At 43.2% G+C, this 21,389-nt stretch overlaps 1 protein-coding gene across 2 annotated transcripts; it reads right to left on the bottom strand.

Annotated features, from left to right (window-relative positions):
- Positions 1-600: 600 nt before the first annotated feature.
- On the bottom strand, positions 601-20,522 carry PHYH (phytanoyl-CoA 2-hydroxylase). Of its 2 annotated transcripts, XM_021063973.2 has the most exons (9): positions 20,430-20,522; positions 17,245-17,294; positions 14,924-15,034; positions 14,141-14,309; positions 10,282-10,363; positions 8,590-8,771; positions 6,047-6,196; positions 3,412-3,543; positions 601-921 (listed from the first exon to the last, which is right to left on the bottom strand). In XM_021063973.2, the coding sequence occupies exons 1-9, from the start codon at positions 20,502-20,504 to the stop codon at positions 868-870; spliced, it is 1,005 nt and encodes a 334-aa protein (XP_020919632.1). In that variant the 5' UTR covers positions 20,505-20,522; the 3' UTR covers positions 601-867.
- Between the last annotated feature and the right edge of the window lie 867 nt (positions 20,523-21,389).

Raw genomic sequence — 21,389 nt, 5'->3', positions numbered from 1 at the left:
TTTATATGCCATGGATGCGGCCCTATAAAGAAAAAAAAAAAAAAAAAAAGAAAAATTTCAAAAATAAGAACTGTGTCTCCTTGCTGCCCTCAGCTGGTGTAAAAATATGGTGCTCTATTAAAATAAATTCCCCCAGTCCATGCCCACTTGAAATCCAAACCAAAAGTACCTAAAATTTTTCCTAGACCTTGAAAAAGGTTAGGTTTCATTCATAAATGCTGAAGGTTTTCAGCTACCCTGCCCAATAAGAAACAGCAAAGGAAGTTACCCTGGTCTTCCTTCTTTACAGAAAAAGATTTGGAAAGATCCAGTCTCTTTTTAAGGAGTGGGCTTGGGCTGGAGAAACCACGGAAGGAATCCTGGCTCAGAACATGAGTATCCATCCTTATTTTGACCTCAATGCTTTTCTTAGGCCCTTTACTAACTGTGCCTCTAATATTCATTGTTTTAGATTTGAAAAGAAGTCTTTCAGGACATAAAATTGGGGAGGTGGTGGGATTTTCAGGGGAGGGTGCAAACAAAACTCAATACCCCTGCATTTCAGAGTATTAATTCCTGATCTGGTAAAGAGCTAATTGAATGAAAAACTGATGTAACACATTTTAATTATACATCAATCATCTTTATTGTTTGCAACTCCAAGTTTTCCTTAAAACAGTGATATTTCACTTTCACTGTTTTTACATCCATTAAAGTCACTCCTCCCCACTGCAAAATTACCCATACACTGCAATTAGGACTTGATCTATGCACTTTGATTTTGTTAACAAGTGGATAGGAAAGATTACTTCATCTCAGGAGAAAACATTTTCCTTTGACACTTTGTTCCATCTTGGTTTTCTTTAAGAGTTTGAGCAAAGGGCTATTTCAAAGGCTGATTCTTTCTCCTTTCACGAGGCGCCCTTTCCATGTCCATACATTCTGGAAGTAATGCAAACACAATGAATTTATTAGACACTTCAATTTACTATGCACCATAAGACAGAGTAGATTCCTAGCATCTACAAATAGTTGAATAAAGAAAACAAAAACAAAAAACCTCCAAAATAGTCATAACAATAGATAAGCCACATTCCGAGACTCCAGTTAATTTACGTGCCAAAATCTAAAATCATGTTTTATAAGCCAAGATGGTGGATCCTGTATACAGGAAACCCTAAGGACTCCACACAAAAACTACTTGAACTGATCAACAAATTAAGCAACATAGCAGTATACGAGATTAACATTCAGAGATCAGTTGCATTTCTGTATACTAACAATGAAATATTAGAAAAAGAATATAAAAATATCTTTTAATATCACACCCCCAAAAATTAAATACCTAGGAATAAACCTGACCAGGGAGGTGAAGACTTACATGGTGAGAACTATAAAACATTAATCAAGGAAATTAAAGAGGATTCAAAGAAATGGAAAGCTATTCTATACTCGTGGATTGGAAGAATTAATATCATTAAAATGGCCATACTACCGAAAGCAATCTAAGATTTAATGCAGTCACTATCTTCACAGAACTAGAACAAACAATGCAAAAATTTATATGGAACCATAAAAGACCCAAAATTGACAAAGCAATCCTGAGGAACAAAAACCAAGCAGGAGTCATAACTTTCCCAGACTTCAGACAATATTAAAAAGCTACAGCAGGGAGTTCCTGTTGTGGCGCAGCAGAAACAAATCCAACTAGTATCTGTGAGGATGTGAATTTGATCCCTGGCGAGGCTTGGATCCTGAGTTGCTGTAGCATAGGCCAGCAGCTGTAGCTCCCATTCGACCCCTAGCCTGGGAACTTCCATATGCCATGGGTGTGACCCTAAAAAGAAAAAAAAAAAAGCTATGGTAATCAAGACAGTGTGGTGCTGGTACAAAAGCAGACATAAAGAACAATGGAACAGAATAGGGAACCCAGAAATAAACCCAGACACCTATGGTCAATTAATCTTTGACAAAGGAGGCAAGAATATAAATAGGAAAAAGACAGTCTTTTCAGCAGGTGGTGCTGGGAAAACTGGACAGCCTCATGTAAATCAATGAAACTGGAACACGCCCTCACACCATGCACAAAAATAAACTCAAAATGGCTTAAAGACTTAAATGTAAGACAAGGTACCATCAAACTCCTAGAGGAGAACATAGGCAAAACATTCTCTGACATCAACCATACAAATATTTTCTTAGGTTAGTCTCCCAAGGCAATAGAAATAAAAAAACCAATGGGACCAAATCAAACTTAGAAGCTTTTGTATAGCAAAGGAAACCATAAGAAAAACAAAAAGACAACCTACCGAATGGGAGAAAACAGTTTCAAATGATGCAACTGACAAGGGCTTAAACTCCAAAATATACAAATAACTCATATAACTCAACAGCAAAAACAACCCAACTGACAAATGGGCAGAAGACCTGAATAGACATTTCTCCAAAGAAAACATACAGATGGCCATCTGGCACATGAAAAAATGCTCAACATCACTACTTATTAGAGAAATGCAAATCAAAACTACAATGAGGTATCACCTCACACCAGTCAGAATGGCCATCATTAATAAGTCCACAAATAAATTCTGGAGAGGGTGTGAAGAAAAGGGAACCCTCCTTCACTATTGGTGGGAATATAACCTGGTACAATCATTATGGAAAACAGTATTGAGGTTCCTCAGAAAAATAAATATGTAACTACCATATGACACAGCAGTCCCACTACTGGGCATATATCCAGATAAAATTACAATTCAAAAAGATCCATGTACCCCTATGTTCATTACAGTGCTATTCACAACAACCAAGACATGGAAACAACCTAAATGTCTATCATCAGATGAATGGATCAAGAAGATGTGGTGCATATACACAATGGAATACTACTCAGCCATTAAAAAAGAACAAAATAATGCCATTTGCAGCAACATGGATGCAACTAAAGACTCATACAAAGTGAAGTGACTCAGGAAGAGAAAGACAAATACCAAATGATACCATATGATAGCACTTGTATGTGGAATCTAAAATATGACACAAATGAACCTATCTACAGAAAAGAAACAAACTCACAGACATGGAGAACAGACTTGTGGTTGCCAAGGGGGAAGGGGCAGGAGTGGGATGGACTGGGAGTTTAGGGTGGTAGATGCAAACTATTGCATTTGGAGTGGATAAGCAATGAGATCCTGCTGTATAGCACAGGGAACTATATCCAATCATTTGTGATGAAACATGATGGAGGATAATGTAAGAAAAAGAATGTACATATATGTATGACTGGGTCACTTTGCTGTATGGCAGAAACTGACAGAACATTGTAAATCAACTATAATAAAATTTAAAAAGATAAATCAGGTATGAGAATTACTGAGCATCTGAAGAAAAAAAAAAACAAGATCTTTACCTTGTCATTTCATACAAACATACCTTCAGACTGCCAGTTTCCAAACCATAGAATTTATGGGTTAAGTCTACAATTTCCTTTTCAATCTTTTCTTGACTGGTGCCCTTTACGTCAATGTATTTGCAGTCGGAAGCTGCAAAATGGCAGGAAATTGCCTGTGCAAAGTGAACCGATTCATGTTAGGAAAAAAAAAAAAAATCCTGTTGATACCAGCAACCAAGGAAGGAGTCTTTTTGAAACTTAGTTCTTTCACTTATTATTCACTTTTGAGATTGAATGCCATTCTCATTTGTCCTGAATCATTCTCTTGATGGCTCAGCTGCTTTTTTCCTCCCCAGCCTGAGGCTAATTGAGAAATTACAAGATGTTTTTCACTAGCTGTGTTATTTATTTTCCAAAGGTATATATGGGGCAGGAAACATAATTATGTAAGAAGGAAGTCTTTTAACTTTTTGGCATTTAATTTTTCTAATGAGTGGATATTGCCAAACCCTACAAAAGAATGTATACCAGGGTCTTTCATCACCTTCTCAGCTACAGAAGTTAGTTACTCAACTGAGTTTGTAATGAGTTAGTATTTCAGTGACCACAGATTACAGGGAGCAAAAAATCTGAAAATTCCTTGGAAGGAAAATAATACAAGCATACTCCTCTCAAATCAAAAGGATTTCCTGTCGTGACGCAGCAGAAACGAATCCAACTAGGAACCATGAGGTTGTGGGTTCAATCCCTGGCCCTGCTCAATGGGTTAAGGATCCGGTGTTGCTGTGAGCTGTGGTGTATGTCACAGAGGTGGCTCGGATCTGGCGTGGCTGTGGCTGGCAGCTGTAGCTCCAATTAGACCCCTAGCCTGGGAACCTCCATGTGCTGTGGGTACGGCCCTAAAAAGCAAAAACAAAAAACAAAAAGGACATTTAAGGTCTGAGAGCATTCACCTACAATATGCATCTAGTTTCCTTCTAAAGATGTGGCTAGAAGTTCCTTGGCACTCTCTGTTCTTGAAAAAGTTATAAACAAATCTAACTTGCAAGGCAATAATTAAAACTCACCTCCCTTGTCACAGGTTAGTTATCTTAAGGGGACTGCACCCATCAGAAGCGCCTTCTACTTTGCCCCAAATATCAAATTTCTAGGCAGTTGAGTCCCAAACTCCACTTCCCATGGAAGCCCCAGTGGCATCCCAAGCCACACTGGGGCCTGAGACAAAAGGGAAAAAAACACACACTCCTACCTGTATGCTTTTATGTATCTGTAATGGGTAATATTTCCCCAAATTTTAATGTAGTTAGAAAATACTGAAAAATTACCAGAGTTCCCATCTTGGTTCAGCGGTAGCAAACCCAACTAGTATCCATGAGGATGTGGGTTGGATCCCTGGCCTTGCTCAGTGTATTAAGGATCTGGCATTGCCATGAGCTGTGGTATGGGTCACAGATGCAGCTCGGATCCCGTGTGGCAGTGGCTGTGGTGTAGGCCGGAGGCTACAGCTCAGAGCTGACCCCCAGCCTGGGAACCTCCATATGCCAAGGCTGTGGCCCTAAAAAGAGAAAAAAGGAAAAATTACCAAGTCAGTGTATTAAACCCATTGTTTCCAGCATCATGCCTCTATCCCCCATTTGCACAGTTCTGAGGGTCATGGTAGTGGAGAGTCTGATTTTGCTTATATTTAAAAATTTTGGTATCGTGCTCACTTTGGATTTTTGGGCACTGATTTTGATTTACTTTACTGCATTAAAATATTATTTAACTGGGGAGTTCCCGTCGTGGCGCAGTGGTTAACGAATCCGACTAGGAACCATGAGGTTGCGGGTTCGGTCCCTGCCCTTGCTCAGTGGGTTAACGATCCGGCGTTGCCGTGAGCTGTGGTGTAGGTTGCAGACGCGGCTCGGATCCTGCGTTGCTGTGGCTCTGGCGTAGGCCGGTGGCTACAGCTCCGATTCGACCCCTAGCCTGGGAACCTCCATATGCCGCGGGAGCGGCCCAAGAAATAGCAACAACAACAACAAAAAGACAAAAAGACAAAAAGACAAAAAGACAAAAAAAAAAAAAAAAAAAAAAAAAAAATTATTTAACTGGATTGCTCAGGTGGCTGTTTCTTTGTTTGTTTGTTTGGTGCCCCTGAGGAGAGTGCCTTCTTGTCTCACACACCAATCTTGTTGAGCCTATGGATTTTTGAATGAATGGACGATGCAATCTGACAACTAATCCTTGGCCTCAAGGAGACAAACTGGAAAGCTTCAGCCCCAAAGAAACCCCTAATATTTCATATCAACAGCCATGTTATCATGGGGAGATGTGAGCCCACAGTCCTGTCAGATTTGCTGAATTTTATTTATTAAAAAAATTTTTTTTTTTCCATTTCAGGGCCGCTCCTGCAGCATATGGAGGTTCCCAGGCTAGGGATGGAATCAGAGCTGTAGACACAGGCCCATGCCACAGCCACAGCAATGCGGGATCCAAGCCACATCTGCAACCTACCTACACCACAGCTCACGGCAACACCAGATCCTTAAACCACTGAGCAAGGCCAGGGATTGAACCTGAGTCCTCATGGATGCTAGTCAGATTCGTTTCCAGTGAGCCACAGTGGGAACACCCTGTGACATTTTTGTTCCTAACACATTCATCTTCAGAAAGAGCTGTGAGGTTAATCCATACCTTCCGGAATCCTTCAGTTTTGTTCCGACCAGATCCATGGATGAGCAGAGGATGAAAGAAAACAGTGTCTCCTTTCTCCATTGTGACATACACCCGGGTGTTATTTTTGTCATAGTCCTGGATCCCATGAAACATGAGGTTAACTCCTCCCTAATATACATGAGAGAAACCAAGTCTGTAAGTGAGGAAGTCAATAATGAAAACTTTTGCTTTTTTTGGGGGGTGGGGGGTGCTGCTCCAGTGGCATATGGAAGTTCCCAGGGTCAGATTGGAGTCACAGCTGCCGGCCTACACTACAGCCACAGAAACCCAGATTCAAGCCACATCTGCGACCTATACCACAGCTCAGGGCAACATTGGATCCCTGACCCACTGAGCAAGACCAGGGATCGAACCCGCATCCTCATGAATACTAGTCAGATTCATTTCTACTGCGCCACAAAGGGAACTCCCAATAATGAAAACTTTTATTAGTGATTCATCAGGAAAAACAGATTCTCTGAGTTCTTCAAAGAGAAAGAGAGAAATAAATTAGATTTTAAAAAAGAAAACAATTTGAGTATACAAAAGCTTCTCAGATGTCTGGCTTCAGAAAGCCACATGTTGACATTAAAATCATGGATTTTTTTGGAGTTCCTATAGTGACTGAGTGGAAAACAAATCTGACTAGTATCAATGAGGACACAGGTTTGATCCCTGGCCTCGCTCAGTGGGTTAAGGGCCCAGCGTTGCCATGAGCTGTGGTGTAGTTTGCAGACTTAACTCCAATCTGGCATTGTTGTGGCTGTGGTGTAGGGCAGCAACTACAGCTCCGATTCAACCCCTAGCCTGGGAACCTCCGTATGCCATGAATGCCACCCTTAAAAAAAAAAAAAAAAAAAAAAAAAAAAAAGACAATAATAATAGTGATAATATCATGGATTTTTTAAAAGAGATGAAAAACTTGGGATTTCCACCTACCCTTCATTGCTGATTTATAAATAACGATCCAGATCAGTTCTGCGTTTCCTGCAGGAGACCACCTTTCCAAGCGAACCCATAATCCACCTTTCCCAATGTGATCTCCTCAAGTTCTCCTGGAACTTTTCATTTCTTCTATAACTCAGAATATCTCTAAGCTAACTATTCTCCCAAACTGGGGGAGAGAAAATGCTCAATTTTCCTGAGCTCCAAAACCACTCATTGTCACGTCCAGAGTAAAGAAAGAATGGTCAATTAAAACATTGTGTGTGTTTACAACTACTTGCAAAGTTAGTTATTGCTTTAGGTAATGGTTCTGTCTTTATGGAAGAAACTAAAATGAGACATGACTTAAACTTTGCAAGCTTACGTGGGTTTTTGGAAAGCAGCATCCCATTTCCCTTCCTAAGACTATCCCGAGTCCAAATTCCTGTTGGGGAATTATTTCCCTACTGTACTGTGTTGACACTTTGACCCAGTGACCTTTTCTCCTGCTCAAGGTGGACATGTGACCCAGATAAGTCATTCTGACCTCCCACTGCAGCCACTTTGAATCTGAGCAGAGGATCGAAGAGACCAGACATAGTAAGGGTTCAACTGCCCACACCAGGTGCCCCACCCCAACTGTTCCCAATGAGTGAGGACTCCCATTTTCCTGCCCCCGAGAGCTGGCCAGCCTTTCCTCAGCATGTGTATGCAGTGCTCCCAAATACTCCCTTCAGCTTAAGTCAGTGAGAGCTACTTCTGTTCCTTGCACCGCCTTCCCTAAACTTCAGCTTACTTCTGGATTTCAGATTTTCTATCAGAATCTAGACCCAGATATTTTTACTTATCACTAATCCTCGGTGCAAGAATTCTAACTCAATGGCACCAAAGTTCTGAAAGCCTTTTTTTGGTGACATCTTTCAGAACCACATCCATTCTGTTTACCTTAACAACACGTGCCCTTCCCATTCTAATCACCATTATGGCCTTTTAAGACCTTATTGCCTAACCTAAAATGCTAAGCGTCTCCCCTCTGGTTTCTCTGCCTCTGGAAGTCTACCTTCTGTGCCAGACCACAAGATTATGGCTCTTGAAGAACTGATTTGATCTTATAACTCATGGGCTCAACAGCATTTAGCAGCCCTCCAGCATCACCAGCTGAACTGATAAACCGTGGAACAGGTGCGCAATGGACGAGTACTCAGCCTTCCCCAGATGCTCTCTCTGCTGGTCTCTCCAGATGGAAGGAGACAACCCCGCCTTCTTGACTGCAAGAGCCACCATTCAGTGTATGAGCCTCACCTGGCACTTGGTACACACATCCGGTGTCACACCTCTGCAATTATGCTTTATCATCTCAGACCCTATACAGCACCACCAAAGTTCCCTCCTTTGGTTGGCTTTCAGACTTGTTGCAAGAACAAACATCATCATTTTGTCTGACATCCTTAAATTCCCTGATTCTTACTCCAAATCCTAGAAGAACGTTTTTTAAAGAAAGGAAATGTCATCTCAGGGGCAAAGCTCCTTATGTATACTGACGTGAAATCAAAAACACAGAATGTTCTGATCAAAACTCAGCCTCTAGGCAGACTTACGTCCCACTGGGGATAATCATGCGGTTTCAAGGTGCCTTTGTGAGTTCCTGGGAACACAACCAGACAGCCATTTTTCCGGTCAATGTGCTCCATGGCCGTCCAGGCACAAACAATGTTATTGCTGGGCCTGAAGGGGAAATAGTGCAGATCCTGGTGCAAGGGGTGACGGGATGTCTTCTTGCCTGAAACAGAAGCCAGTGTTAAAATAAATAAACTTGAGACTCAGAATTATTGTCCTCTGATTGAAAAAACAGAACAATGACCTATCCCTGCCAAAACTAAACAGGTGGAAACAATGCTAAAGAAAACCAGCCTTAGAGTTCCCATTGTGGCTCAGTGGGTTAAGAACCCGACAGAGTATCCATGAGGATGTGGGTTTGATCCCTGGCCTCGATCAGTGGGTTAAGGATCCAGCGTTGCCATGAACTGCGGTGTAGGTCACAGAAGCAGCTTGGATCCCGTGCTGCTGTGGCCGTGGCGTAAGCCTGCAGCTGCAGCTCTGATTCCACCCTTAGCCTGGGAACTTCCATATGCTACAGATGTGGCCCTAAAAAAAGAAAGAAAGAAAACTAGGTTCAACAGAAAAGCACCAAATTGGAACATCAAATCAGCACAGTCACCAGATCCTGTCATTCTTTCTGGTTTTCTGGTAGCCTAGTAGTACTTAGACTGTTTTCTAACAAGCTGTACCTGTGTCATCCCCTCTATTGTGGTTTATTCCTCTGCAACTGGTTTGGACACAGAGCTTAGTATTCCCCCCGCCACAAAAAAAGTTTGATTAATTAAAGATACTGGTCAAATTTGAGATTCTCCAGTAGCCTTCTAAGTGGCTAATACAAAAATATATTCATTAATAAATTACCTACCTAAATAAAAGGCCTCAGATGCTTCTTCACCAAACTAGAAGCATTTGGTGTACAGTCACTGAGTAGAAAAGAGCTACTATGACCACATTTACACGTTTCCGTAGTTTTGCCCTCAGAACATGGCTCCCTGGGGCCACTGGGTCCCTCCAGGCAAGACATCCATGGAGGCAAAGCCTTGATGATAAGCTACAGGCCTGTCGGGTAAACCTCCCCCAGCCACTGGGAGGAAGACGAAGTACAAAATGAAGGTCACAAAGCAGGCTGATTTACTGCTGCTGGAATAGCAGAATTTCTCAGTGTGAACCAGAAGCCATCTGCCTTAGAACCTCTGGGTATGGGTAATAAAATGCAGATTCCTGGGTGCTATTTTCTGAACCAGTCTCTCCATGAGGGAGGTCTTAGCAGCTTCATTTTAGCAAGCCCAGGAAATGTTAGGAATTACTCTGGTATCTGATGTATAAGAAGTTTTAATTTTGTTAGTAATAACAAAGGCTTCAGAGCAGGAAGGCAGAATCCACACACTCAGGCACGGGTAAGAGTGGGTAACAAAACTTAGAGATTTTGAATAACAGGAGTCTGGAGTGTAGACTTGGTCATGTTTATTAAACTGCATCCAGGAGCCAGCTGTCTGAAAACCCAGGAATAACTCTACAGGTAATATCAGAGTCACTATTATACTTCAATAATACAATGTAATCATGTTGTAATGTGATCTATTTTAAGGCTTAGTAGCTTTGCTATAACCAGAACATCAACCTTATGTACTTGTAAATGGAACACTTTTTCTTTTGTTTTTGCTTCTTGTTAACAAATAAGAACCCTTTACCAGTATCTGGAGGTTTGTTTATCAGCATTGTATGCATGGCCATAATATTGGGTCCAGTGAAGCACTCCACATACTTCAGAATCTAAGGGAAGAGGGGGAAAAATTTCATGGGAAATCAGAGGCACAGGCACGTGGCACAAAGTACACCTGTCTATACAAGAACCCAGAGAGCAATAGCTTAAAACAGTTAATCGGTATTTTATAACCTTGTAAACAAACCATGGAAAAGTCAGCAACTGGGAAATCATTAGAAGTTTGTAATACTCTGAATTAAATGGCTTTGTGGAGCCAGCTGGGAAGCAGTAATTACTTCTTGCTCCTTCTACAAGAAAGACATGAGTTTCTATGGGACATCAACTGCAAAGGACAGGAATACTCTTCTTTTAAACAATGCTGTTGGAAGTTGCCCAGTGAGAAGGCAGCTTCTTTTTCTTCACATTCTTAGTAAGAGGGGGCCATAAGGAGTTCCCATTGTGGCTCAGTGGGTTAAGAACTCTACATAGTCTCTGGGAGGATTCAGGTTCAATCCCTGGCCTCTCTCAGTGGCTAAGGATCTGGCGTTGCCATGAGCTGCAGCATAGGTCATAGATGTGGCTCGGATCTGGCATTGCCATGGCTGTGGCATAAGTCACAGCTGCAGCTTTGATTCGACACCAGCCTGGGAACTTCCATATGCCACAGATGCGGCCTCAAAAAGAAAGAAGAAGAAAGAAAAAAAAAAGCATTCCCGTCGTGGCTTAGCAGTTAACAAACCCAACTAGTATCCATGAGGACACGAGTTTGACCCCTGGCCTCCCTTCAGTGGGTTAAGGATCTGGGATGGCTGTGAGTTGTGGTATAGGTCACAGCTCGGATCTGGCGTTGCTGTGGTTGTGATGTAGGCCAGTGGCTATGGCTCTGATTCAACCCCTGGGAACCTCCTTTTAGGGTGCAGTCCTAAAAAAAAAAAAAAAAAAAAAAAAAATGAAGGAACCATGAAAAGACCCAACAGTTTTGCAGGGTCATGAGTAAGGCCAAGGGAGAGAGAGCAGAGGCTCAGAGACTGCTTCATAGTCGGCAGCGCCGTTAATTCAATAACTCTTTCCTGAGGTCTGTGAACCAGGCGGAGTGACTGGAAACGGGGACATAAAAGTGAACAAGATAAGCAGGCCACTGCCCCCATGGAGTTTATATTCTGGTGGAAAGAAAGATGTTAAACACATAATGACATGGCCTTTGTGGCTGAGACCCCTACTATGAGGAATAAGCTGCAGGGGGAGCATGTGACAGGGAGGGCCACCTCCTACATCAGACCCACCTGGAGGGGATAACAGTCAGAAAGGACTCAACAGTGTACGCCTACTACCTGCCAGGGGCTTTATATACCCATCAACTCTCTTAAGCCTTACCATAAGCCCCCAGAGTTCATGTTCCCACCATTAACAAACCTTTGAAAGTGCCCTTTGTGGCTTTGTGGTAACAAACCCGACTAGTATCCATGAGGATGCAGGTTCAATCCCTGGCCTCCTGCAGTGGATTAAGGATCTGGTGTTGCCGTGAGCTGTGGTGTAGGTCACAGACTCGTCTCAGATCTGGTGTGGCTGTGGCTGTGGTGTAGGCTGGCAGCTGCAACTCCAATTAGACCCCTAGCCTGGGAACTTCTATAGGCCGTAGGTGTAGCCCTAAAAAGCAAAATAATAATAGTAATAATAATAATAATCTTTTGAAATGAACATCCCACATGAATAAGATGCCCAAATTGGCAAAGCCAGTTAAGTGAAAAAGATGGCATTTAAACTCCAGTACTGTCTGACTCCAAAAATGAAGCACATTATACTGCTTTCTCACTATTTGATCTCTCATGTGTAAGGAATATTGGCAATTTGAGTATGAAACATTTGAAATGTTACAAAAATCCTAGGAGTCAGGCCTCATGCCTTTTTAATAAGAAGTTTGTTTTGGGTTTTTTTTTTTTTTTGGTATTCATTTAGGCTGGTATTTTCTAAACCCTAGTCATTCATTTAAGAGCCATCCTTACTGTTTCTGTACTACTTTGCAGTGCTTCCCAAAATATTTAGCCAATATTTTCCCTCAATTACCATAACTCACTTCTTTTACTTAATCTTATCCTGAAATATATTCAAGGAATATATTCTTGGAATCATAGGTTTGAGGTGCTGGTTCATTTTCTAACACACATCAAAATAAGTACCTTGCTATTAAAATAATGCCTAGCTCCTAAAAATCATTGCATGAACCACCAGCTAGGTGATTCATACATTAGAGAGGTAGGCAATATGAAAGTCCTGATAGAGCTTAATCTACTACAAGCCGCCTGTGATTTCAAGCTTTTTATCCTTGATCTACTCACACGACCTCCACTTCCATATCAGGACCTGAGGTTAGGAAGAGTGCATGGTTCAGGGGGTTGCTTCCCTCCCCATCGCCACCCTAAGGGGCCCAATGTCACAGGTGGTTCATCTGTACCTTCTTTCTTCATGAGTCAGATTTTCTAACAACACTTGGGGTTACAATTTCTAATAAGTACTTTATACAAAGTGTCCTTTAAAACCATTCTCAGTAAGTGGTTATAAACTGTAGTACATGTATGCAATGGAATACTCTGCTGTAGTTTACAAAGTATAAAGTAAATCCTTAGATACTAATATGCAAAGATGGCTGAGATCTCCAAGTGGCAAAACAAGGTGACAACCAGTATGTTCCCATGTTATGCAATAGGTGGGGTTATACAAATATGCTTGGTGATACCTGAGATAACTAGCTTAATTCACTTTTCATGTCATGCCCTTCCATACTATTTGGATATTTTTATAAATATGAATGACTCTTAAAGAATAATCTTTTTTTTTTTTTTTCTTTTTTGGCGACCCATGGCATATGGAGTTCCTGGGCCAGGGATCAGATCCGGGCTGCAGTTGCAACCTAAGCCGGAATTGTGGTAACGCAGAATCCTTTAACCTACTTACTGTCCCAAGCCAGGGATCAAACCTGCATCCTGGTGCTGCAAAGACAGGGCAATCCTGTTGCACCACAGTGGAAACTCCATGATTAATCATTAAAAAAAACAAAAAACAAAAAAAAAAAACTAGTTTAAATTTCAAAACAAACTCACCTCTACCTACCAGATTAGTAAAACAAAAAGAAAAAGGATTTATAATAAATAGCTTCAGCACTTTCGCCCCATTTTCAAATGTGAAAAAGACACCCTCTTGCTTGCTCTCTCTCCTTACTACAGAATTTCTGCTCTTTTTTTTTTTTTTTTTAAGGACCTCACCCCTGGCATATGGAAGTTCCCAGGCTAGGGGTCAAATTGAAGCTGCAGGCACCAGCCTACACCACAGCCACAGCAACGTGGGACTCGGGCCTCTTCTGTGACCTGCACCACAGCTCACAGCCAAGGCCAGGTCCCCAACCCACTGAGTGAGGCCAGGGATTGAACCCCAATCCTCATGGCTACTAGTCAGATTCGTTTCTGCTGCGTCACAGTGGAAACGCCACAGAATTCCTGCTCTTCTTAACCAAAAATAATTTGCAAAATTATGAGCAGGATTTCTCACTCTTGGCACGACTGATATTTTGGGATGGATAATTCTTTGTTTGGGGGAAGGGGTGACTCTGTGCCTTAGCGCATCCCTGGGCCTCAGGAATGCATCCCTGACCTCTACCCATTAGAAGCCAGCAGCACATATCCTCCTGCATGACAACCAGACATATCTCCAGACAGTGCCAAGTATCCACCACAGCTCTAAGGCCCCAGGAGAAAGGGGCTAGATAAAGTAAAAAATAAAATTAGAAGATTGCAGAGGCAGGGGTGCAGGTGGGCTGTTAAAGAGAAAGAAAACATGAGACGTTCTTGAACCTCAGGAAGGGTGCAGTATCTGAAGAGTTCTTTATCTTCTTGGAAATTTTGGACCTTGGAGACCATTTTCTCACATGGAACATATTCAGATTTGCCAATGGACACATCTCTCATCAGCATCAATCCCAGTGGTTTCACCTCCTCTCTGCAGATTCTTTCAAACTGAACCCTAGAAAATTAAATTGGCAAATGATGTCATCACCGCTGGCCCCAAGCACCTGCATGATCTTGTTTTGTGGAAGGACTCAAAGGTTTGGGGGTGGTTTCTCTGCATTAAGTTGGCCTCCAGCCCCAGACTGAATAGTTCTGATGAAAGGAAGGAGAAAATGGCCAACTTGGAAGGGCCTGCCTCTGGATTGCAAGGCTGGAATTCAGATATTCCTGAGCTTAGCAAACCAGTGGGAAAATACTGGTGATTTGGTTTTATCTGAATAAAACAGCACACACTTCCATAGCACTACTAAGTGTCCAGCCCTGTTCAAAGTACTCTCTCTTTTACCTATTTAGTCCTAAAAAAATATGACATGAGTACATTATTTCCCTCATTTTGCAGATAGAAAACAGTCAGGGGAAGGTGCAGTAAACCGCCCAGGGCATAGAGTGTTAAGTAATAGGACTAAGATTAAAGCCAGCCAGTCTGGGTTGAACCCAGGTTCTGACACCACTTCCCAACAAACCCAATTCCTGAAAAATATCTGAACACACATGAGCTAATCTTATTCATAGTCCCATTATATACGCCTAACACATATTTCTGTAAAACACCAAACAGAGTTACTGTACCTAAAGCGTTCAATATCAGCATCAGATACCAAATTTTTAATGACAAGAAACCCATTTTCTTCATAAAATTGTCTCTGTTCTAGGCTTAGAACATTATTATCCCGAGTATACCTAAAGGAGAAAAGAAATCTCACATAAGTACAATTTAAAAATCACAGCCTAGGAGTTCCCGTTGTGGTTCAGTGGTTAACAAGCCCGACTAGCATCCATGAGGACGCCAGTTCAATCCCTGGCCTCAGTCAGTGGGTTAATGAACCGGCGTTGCCAGGAGCTGTGGTGTAGGTCACAGACTCGGCCCAGATCCCGAGTTGCTGTGGCTGTAGCGTAGGCTGGCAGCTGTAGCTCCAACTGGACCCTAGCCTGGGAGCCTCCATATGTCTCGGGTGCAGCCCTAAAAAGACCTAAATAAATAAATAAAATTTGGGGGAGTGGGGGGATGTGCTTGGGCTGTGGGATGGAAATCCTGTGAAATGGGGTTGTTATGATTATTATACAACTACAGGTGTGATAAATTCATTTGAGTGATAAAAAAAAAAATCACAACCTAGGAGTTCCCGTTGTGGCGCAGTGAAAATGCATCCGACTAGGAATCATTAGGTTGCAGGTTCAATCCCTGGCCTTGCTCAGTGGGTTAAGGATCTAGCATTGCCATGAGCTGTGGTATAGGTCACAGACAAGGCTTGGATTCTACGTTGCTGTGGCTGTGGCTAGGCGTGGCAGCTGGAGCTCTGATTCAACCCCTACCTAGCCTGGGAACCTCCATATGCTGGGAGTGTGGCTCTAAAAGGACATAAATAAATAAATAAAAATAAAAATCGCAACCTAACAGTATGTTTCAAGAACGTGAGAGATGTTTATACCCTTCCCCTCAACATTTGTTTCTACAACTTTAAGCATATAATCTGAAAAAATTTTCAAAACTTTAAATCCCAAGCATTAATAACTATTGCCAAAAGATGGAAGTTATATAATTCAGTTATATAATTAATGGAAGTTGAAGTTATATAACTAGTTAGGTAATTAACTAATTATACTGTATCCACTCAATGGGATCTGACTCAGGCATTGAAAAAAAAAAAAAAATGAAGGGCAGGAGTTCCTTGGTGGCCTAGTGGTTAAGGATGTGGGGTTGTCATTGCTGTGGCATGGGTTTGATTCCATGCTCAAGAACTTCCACATAACACAGGTGTGGTGAAAAAATAAATTTAAAAAATAAAAAATAGGATTTCCCATCATGGCTCAGCGGAAACGAATCTGACTATCTGACTATCATCCGTGAGGACGCAGGTTCGATCACTAGCCTTGCTCAGTGGGTTAAGGACCCAGCGTTGCCGTTAGCTGTGGTGTAGGTTGCAGATACGGCTCAGATCTGGCATGACTGTGGCTGTGGTAAGGCCAGTGGCTACAGCTACGACTCGGCCCCTCGCCTGCGAACCTCCATATGCCGCAGGTTGTGGCCCTAAAAAGACCAAAAATAAATAAAATAAAAAATAAATTTTGGAGTTCCCACCATGACATCTAATGGAATTATGGATGATTTTTTTTAATTCCTCCTGATTTTAAATTTTGTTCTATAATGAATATGTAAAGTTTTTCAGATGGGAAACAAATTTAATGCATTATATGTTTTTAATTGTTTAGTTCATGCATTCACAGGAGGAATCAAAGTAACAAAAACCTAAGTAAGTGTATATAGCACACACACAACTTCACATCACCCAGTCCATTCCTCCAGACTGGAGTTATGGCTCTATCGGACTATTCCATGGAGAGTAGTGTCTTCTATGTCAAAGGTAATTTAAGATAAACCAAAGATGCTAACCAGTACATCAGAATGACCAAACTGTAGGCTAATTTAAGTGAGATATACCATGCCTGAATTTTAAAAAATAACATTATATAGTTTCTGACATGTTTCCTCCTTTGAGTTCCCGTTGTGCCTCAGCTGGTTAAGAACCAGATTAGTATCCATGACGACACAGGGTTTGATCCCTGGCCTCGCTCAGTGGGTTAAGTATCCGGTGTTGCCACGAGCTGTGGTGTAGACTGGCAGCTGTGGCTCCGATTCAACCCCTAGCCCAGGAACTTCCATATGCTGCAGTTGCAGCCCCCCCCCCCAATAAAAAAGGCAAAAAAAAAACAAAACAAAACAGGGTCTTCAAAATTTTCCACAATCATTCTAATTAGAACAAGTCCTGGAAATGGAGGATTTGTATAATAAACTCTCATCAGGCAACATGTAGATTATGTCCTAGTTACCACTAGAAAAAAAAACCTTTATATACATTATATGGTTAAAAATTAAAATTAGATCTACTTACTGGAATTGTTGAGGTTGGAACTTGGCAGCCCCTGAAGTGGGATGAGCTGTCTAGGATGTGAATTAAGGCAATTAAAGTAAAATTTAGGAGTCAGCCTTTTCTAGAAAGTCCACCCTAGACTGGTTTTCCCAAGGGAAGGCTAGACCTAAACAGTGGTGGTGTAAACTAATTACACACATAAGCTCTGATGCACAACTGCGTACTTTGTTTCATTTTCACAATAACTTGATGAAAGTTAGCCCAAGGTTATCTTCCTGCTGCCCAGGGCAGGAACCCTAAGCTGGGGGAGTGCGCTCAGTACCTGGTCCAAGGTCACCCAGCAGAAAACTGTTGAGCCAAGACCTGGCCCATCCTATACCTCATAGCTTCTGTCTATTGTATTCCATACGTCTGTTCTTTCCACTCCACTATAGTGGAAAGGCTCTATTCTAGAAATAGGGAGAAACGTGCTATTCAAAAGAGGCATTTAACCTAGTGGGAATCCAGTCTAAAATACTGGGAATGGAGTTTCTGTCATGGTGCAGCAGAAACGAATCCAACTAGGAACCATGAGGTTGTGGGTTCCATCCCTGGCCTCGCTCAGTGGGCTAAGGATCTGGCATTGCCGTGAGCTGAGGCATAGGCCAGCAGCTGTAGCTCCGATTAGACTCCTAGATTGGGACCCTCCATATGCCGCGGGTGTGACCCTCAAAAGACAAAAAGACAAAGAAAAATAAAATAAAATACTGGAAACAGTTTGGCTGGTCATTAAAAAAAAAAAAAAAAAAAAAAAAAACAACTGGAGTTCCCGTTGTGGCTCAGCACGTTACAAACCCAGCTAGTATCCATGAGGATTCAGGTTCCATTCCTGGCCTCGCTCAGTGGGTTAAGGATCTGGTGTTGCCGTGGAGCTGTGGTGTAGGTCGCAGATGCAGCTTGGATCCTGAGTTGATATGGCTGTGGTGTAGGCCTCCAGCTGCAGCTCTGATTCCATATGCTATGGGTGAGGCCGTAAAAAGAAAGAAAGAAAAAAAAACCTGCACTATGTTTGATGCTTCAAAAATTATTCCTGGAGTTCCCATCGTGGCTCAGTGGTTAACAAACCCGACTAGTATCCATGAGGATGAGGGTTCAATTCCTGGACTCACTCAGTGGGTTAACAATCTGCTGGCATTGCCATGAGCTGTGGTGTAGGTCTAAGATGCGGCTTAGCTCGGATCCTGCGTTGCTGTGGCTGTGGCGAAGGCCGGCAGCTGTAGCTCCAGTTCAACCCCTAGTCTGGGAACTTCCATATGCTGCAGGTGTGGCCCTGAAAAGACCAAAAAGAAAAAAAAATGATTCCTTATCCCCAAAACCACCTTTCTTTAGAACCAGTTAAGATTGGGAAGAAATTGCCACAAAATTTCTAGTAGTCTGCTTAAGCCACACACTCACTGAAAATCTAGGCAGAATTGTCCAATACCCAGAGCCACTCACCACATCTGGCTATGTCCATGAAAATGAGTTAAAATGAAAACTGCAGTTCCTCAACTGCACTGGTCATATTTCAGGTGCTCACAGCCACAAGTGGCTACCATATTGGACAGTGCTGGTGGAGAACCCTTCCCCCCTGGCAGAAAGTTGTACTGGATGGTGCTGCTCTAGGAAAGAGATGAAAAAAACCACACTGTGACTTGGAAACGCTATTACAGGTCCAGTGGGATCAGAATATTAAATTTGAAAAGTAGTAAAAAACGGAACCCAGAAAACAGTCTAATTCCAGTTATATCTAATCCCAGGACCTAGTGTGGTTCTCACAATTGAACTTGAATCAGAAACAAGTGAAAACAGATTGCTGGGCTTCCCCTCCAAATATTTTGATTTCACAGGTCTGAGAGGAGCCTGAGTATCTGCTTTTCGAACAAGTACCCAGATGATTTTAATGCTGCTGGTCTGGGCACTGCACTTAGACTACCACTGCTTTTCATTCAGTGACCTTAGTCAGCAGTGTAAATCTGCCCTAGCCTCTGAGGAAGGTTTTGTCCCCTGTAAAATGAAATTACATTATTACTTGGTTTCCCTTTATGTTTGTGGACAGGACAACATTTACAACCGTTCTGATACATCAAGCCTTGGAACTCAGCAGAGAGAGCAACAATAAAAAAGGGAAGGATACAGCCAGTAAAATCGTCTTAGGAGAGATTTCAGAATACTAAATACTGAAGAACAGAGGCTAATCCGCTTACTTAAGGAAAAAAATCCCAGGCCCAGTTTTCTGTGAAGCTTCCCAAAGTTTGCCCTGAATAAGAACATTTAATCTGAGCAGGCCAAATATAACCAATCCTATAAAGCATCTTGATTTATGTGTCTCACAGTGACATCTCTCTGGATCCACTACCTGTAGCGTACACATTCTCCGGGGATTGACTTGGGGTGGACACTGCATACCTGGCCCTTCTCCAGGAGACAGCGTAAGCTCCTGAGTGCTCCCCTGGAGAAGGAAGAGCTGGGGGCAACCGCCCTGCTATCCTGCCACAGCTTCTTCCTGTAGCTCTGCCCCCCTGTTTAACTGTCTTGGTCTCTCCTCTGTGGCAATTAGACAGGGCCCAGTGCAGAAAGTGACAAGGCAGGGAGTTCCTGTTGTGGCTCAGTGGTCATGAGCCTGGCTACTATCCATGAGGACTCTGGTCAGATCCCTGGCCTCACTCAGTGAGTCAGGGATCCAACACTGCCAAGAGCTGTGGTGAAGGTCACAGAGGAGGATCAGGTCCTACACGGCTGTGGCTGTGGCTGTGGCAGAGGCGCCATAGCTCCGATTAGAACGACAGCTTGGGAAGTTCCAAATGCCTCAAGTGCAGCCCTAAAAAGCAAAAGAAAGAAAGAAAGAAAAGAAAAAAGAGAAAGCGCCTGGGCAGCAAAGGCAGGCCCGATGGGGACGGCTTCTCACCCACCCCTCCCAAAGCTGGGGAACAGAGGCCCTGAGAGGCCTTCGGTCGCTGGGGCCAGGAGTTACAGGCCCCCGGCCGGACAAGTTCCCCTCTAAGGCCTTCCCGCCTCGGCTCCTGGGGACGCAGCAGCCCTCCCCCAGAGCCAGGAAGAGATGCAAGCGTCACCGGGTGGGTTTGGGGTGCGGGGCACGGCGCCAGGAAGAGCCTGTGCGGAGGCTATGAGACCCTCCCTGAAAGCCACCACCCTTGCAGCTCGAACCACTCGCACCCAAAGGATACGACGGCCCCAGCGGAGCTGCCGCCAAGGTGTTGCAGCAAGGTGTTCAGGCGGGTGTACGCCCGGCCTCTCTCCATGGCCTCGGTGGGGACCCCAGGCTGCCGGGCCGCCGCCCAGTTTAACTCTGCTGGCGACCCCGCCTCCGGGTGGTGTGACGGGAGGGGCTTGGGGCGGACCCGGATCCCAGTGCTCCGCCTCCGCGGCCAGGCGCTGTGCCACTTCCACCCGGAGCGCCCTGTTTCTAGAAGATCCCAAATATCATCCCAATCGCACAGAGCAGGAAACTTGTCCTCAAGGGCTCAGTCACTGGGTTAAGATCACTCAAGAAGAAATCGAGCCAGAACATAACTCACATGCTTAACTGCATAGTTTCGATGTATTTTATTCTACGCGCTGCTGAAGTTTGGCCTCTGTCTACGGTGCCGAATTGAAACACAGAGACAAGAGTTTTGGGTAGAGGAGGCAAAGATAGCGTTATTGTTTTTCCAAGCAAAGGGGGCGCGGGGGCGGGGATCACAGCAGGCTAATGCCTTAAAGATTGTGCTCCCCCTTGGAAAGAATTGCGAGGAGTTTTACTGTCAAAGGAGAAAAACAGGTTTTCAGACAGTCATCAGGTTTGGGACACACATGCATTCATCTTTCTTTGGAGAGGGATCTTAGTCATCAAAGCTGGAGTCAGATGATCTTGGCATGATCGTGATGGTGGTGTCCTGGGTTATTGCCTAGAATAACAGTACTTGCCGAAGGGCATGTTGAGCAAAGACTGGAACAAAGCTGGCAAGTTCCTGAAAAACATCATGTACTAATAATGATCTTTAACCCACAGGCAGTTGTGCTCCGGATACCTAATCTTTACATTGTGGGTGATTGTGTTTAGGGTGCTGTTAAGCCAGGGAGAAGGACCAGGAAGGACTCTAAGCTGTTCAGTTGTAACATGTTCATGTCTTGGAGTTCCTCTTGTG

Source organism: Sus scrofa, chromosome 10, assembly GCF_054392235.1.
Source record: "Sus scrofa isolate SSC_HxYL_T2T_F1_AM1 chromosome 10, Sscrofa_HxYL_maternal_Yorkshire_Landrace_v2.0, whole genome shotgun sequence".
NCBI lineage: Eukaryota > Metazoa > Chordata > Mammalia > Artiodactyla > Suidae > Sus > Sus scrofa.
Note: the sequence above shows the minus strand (reverse complement) of the source record. Positions and strands in the feature narration are given on the sequence as shown.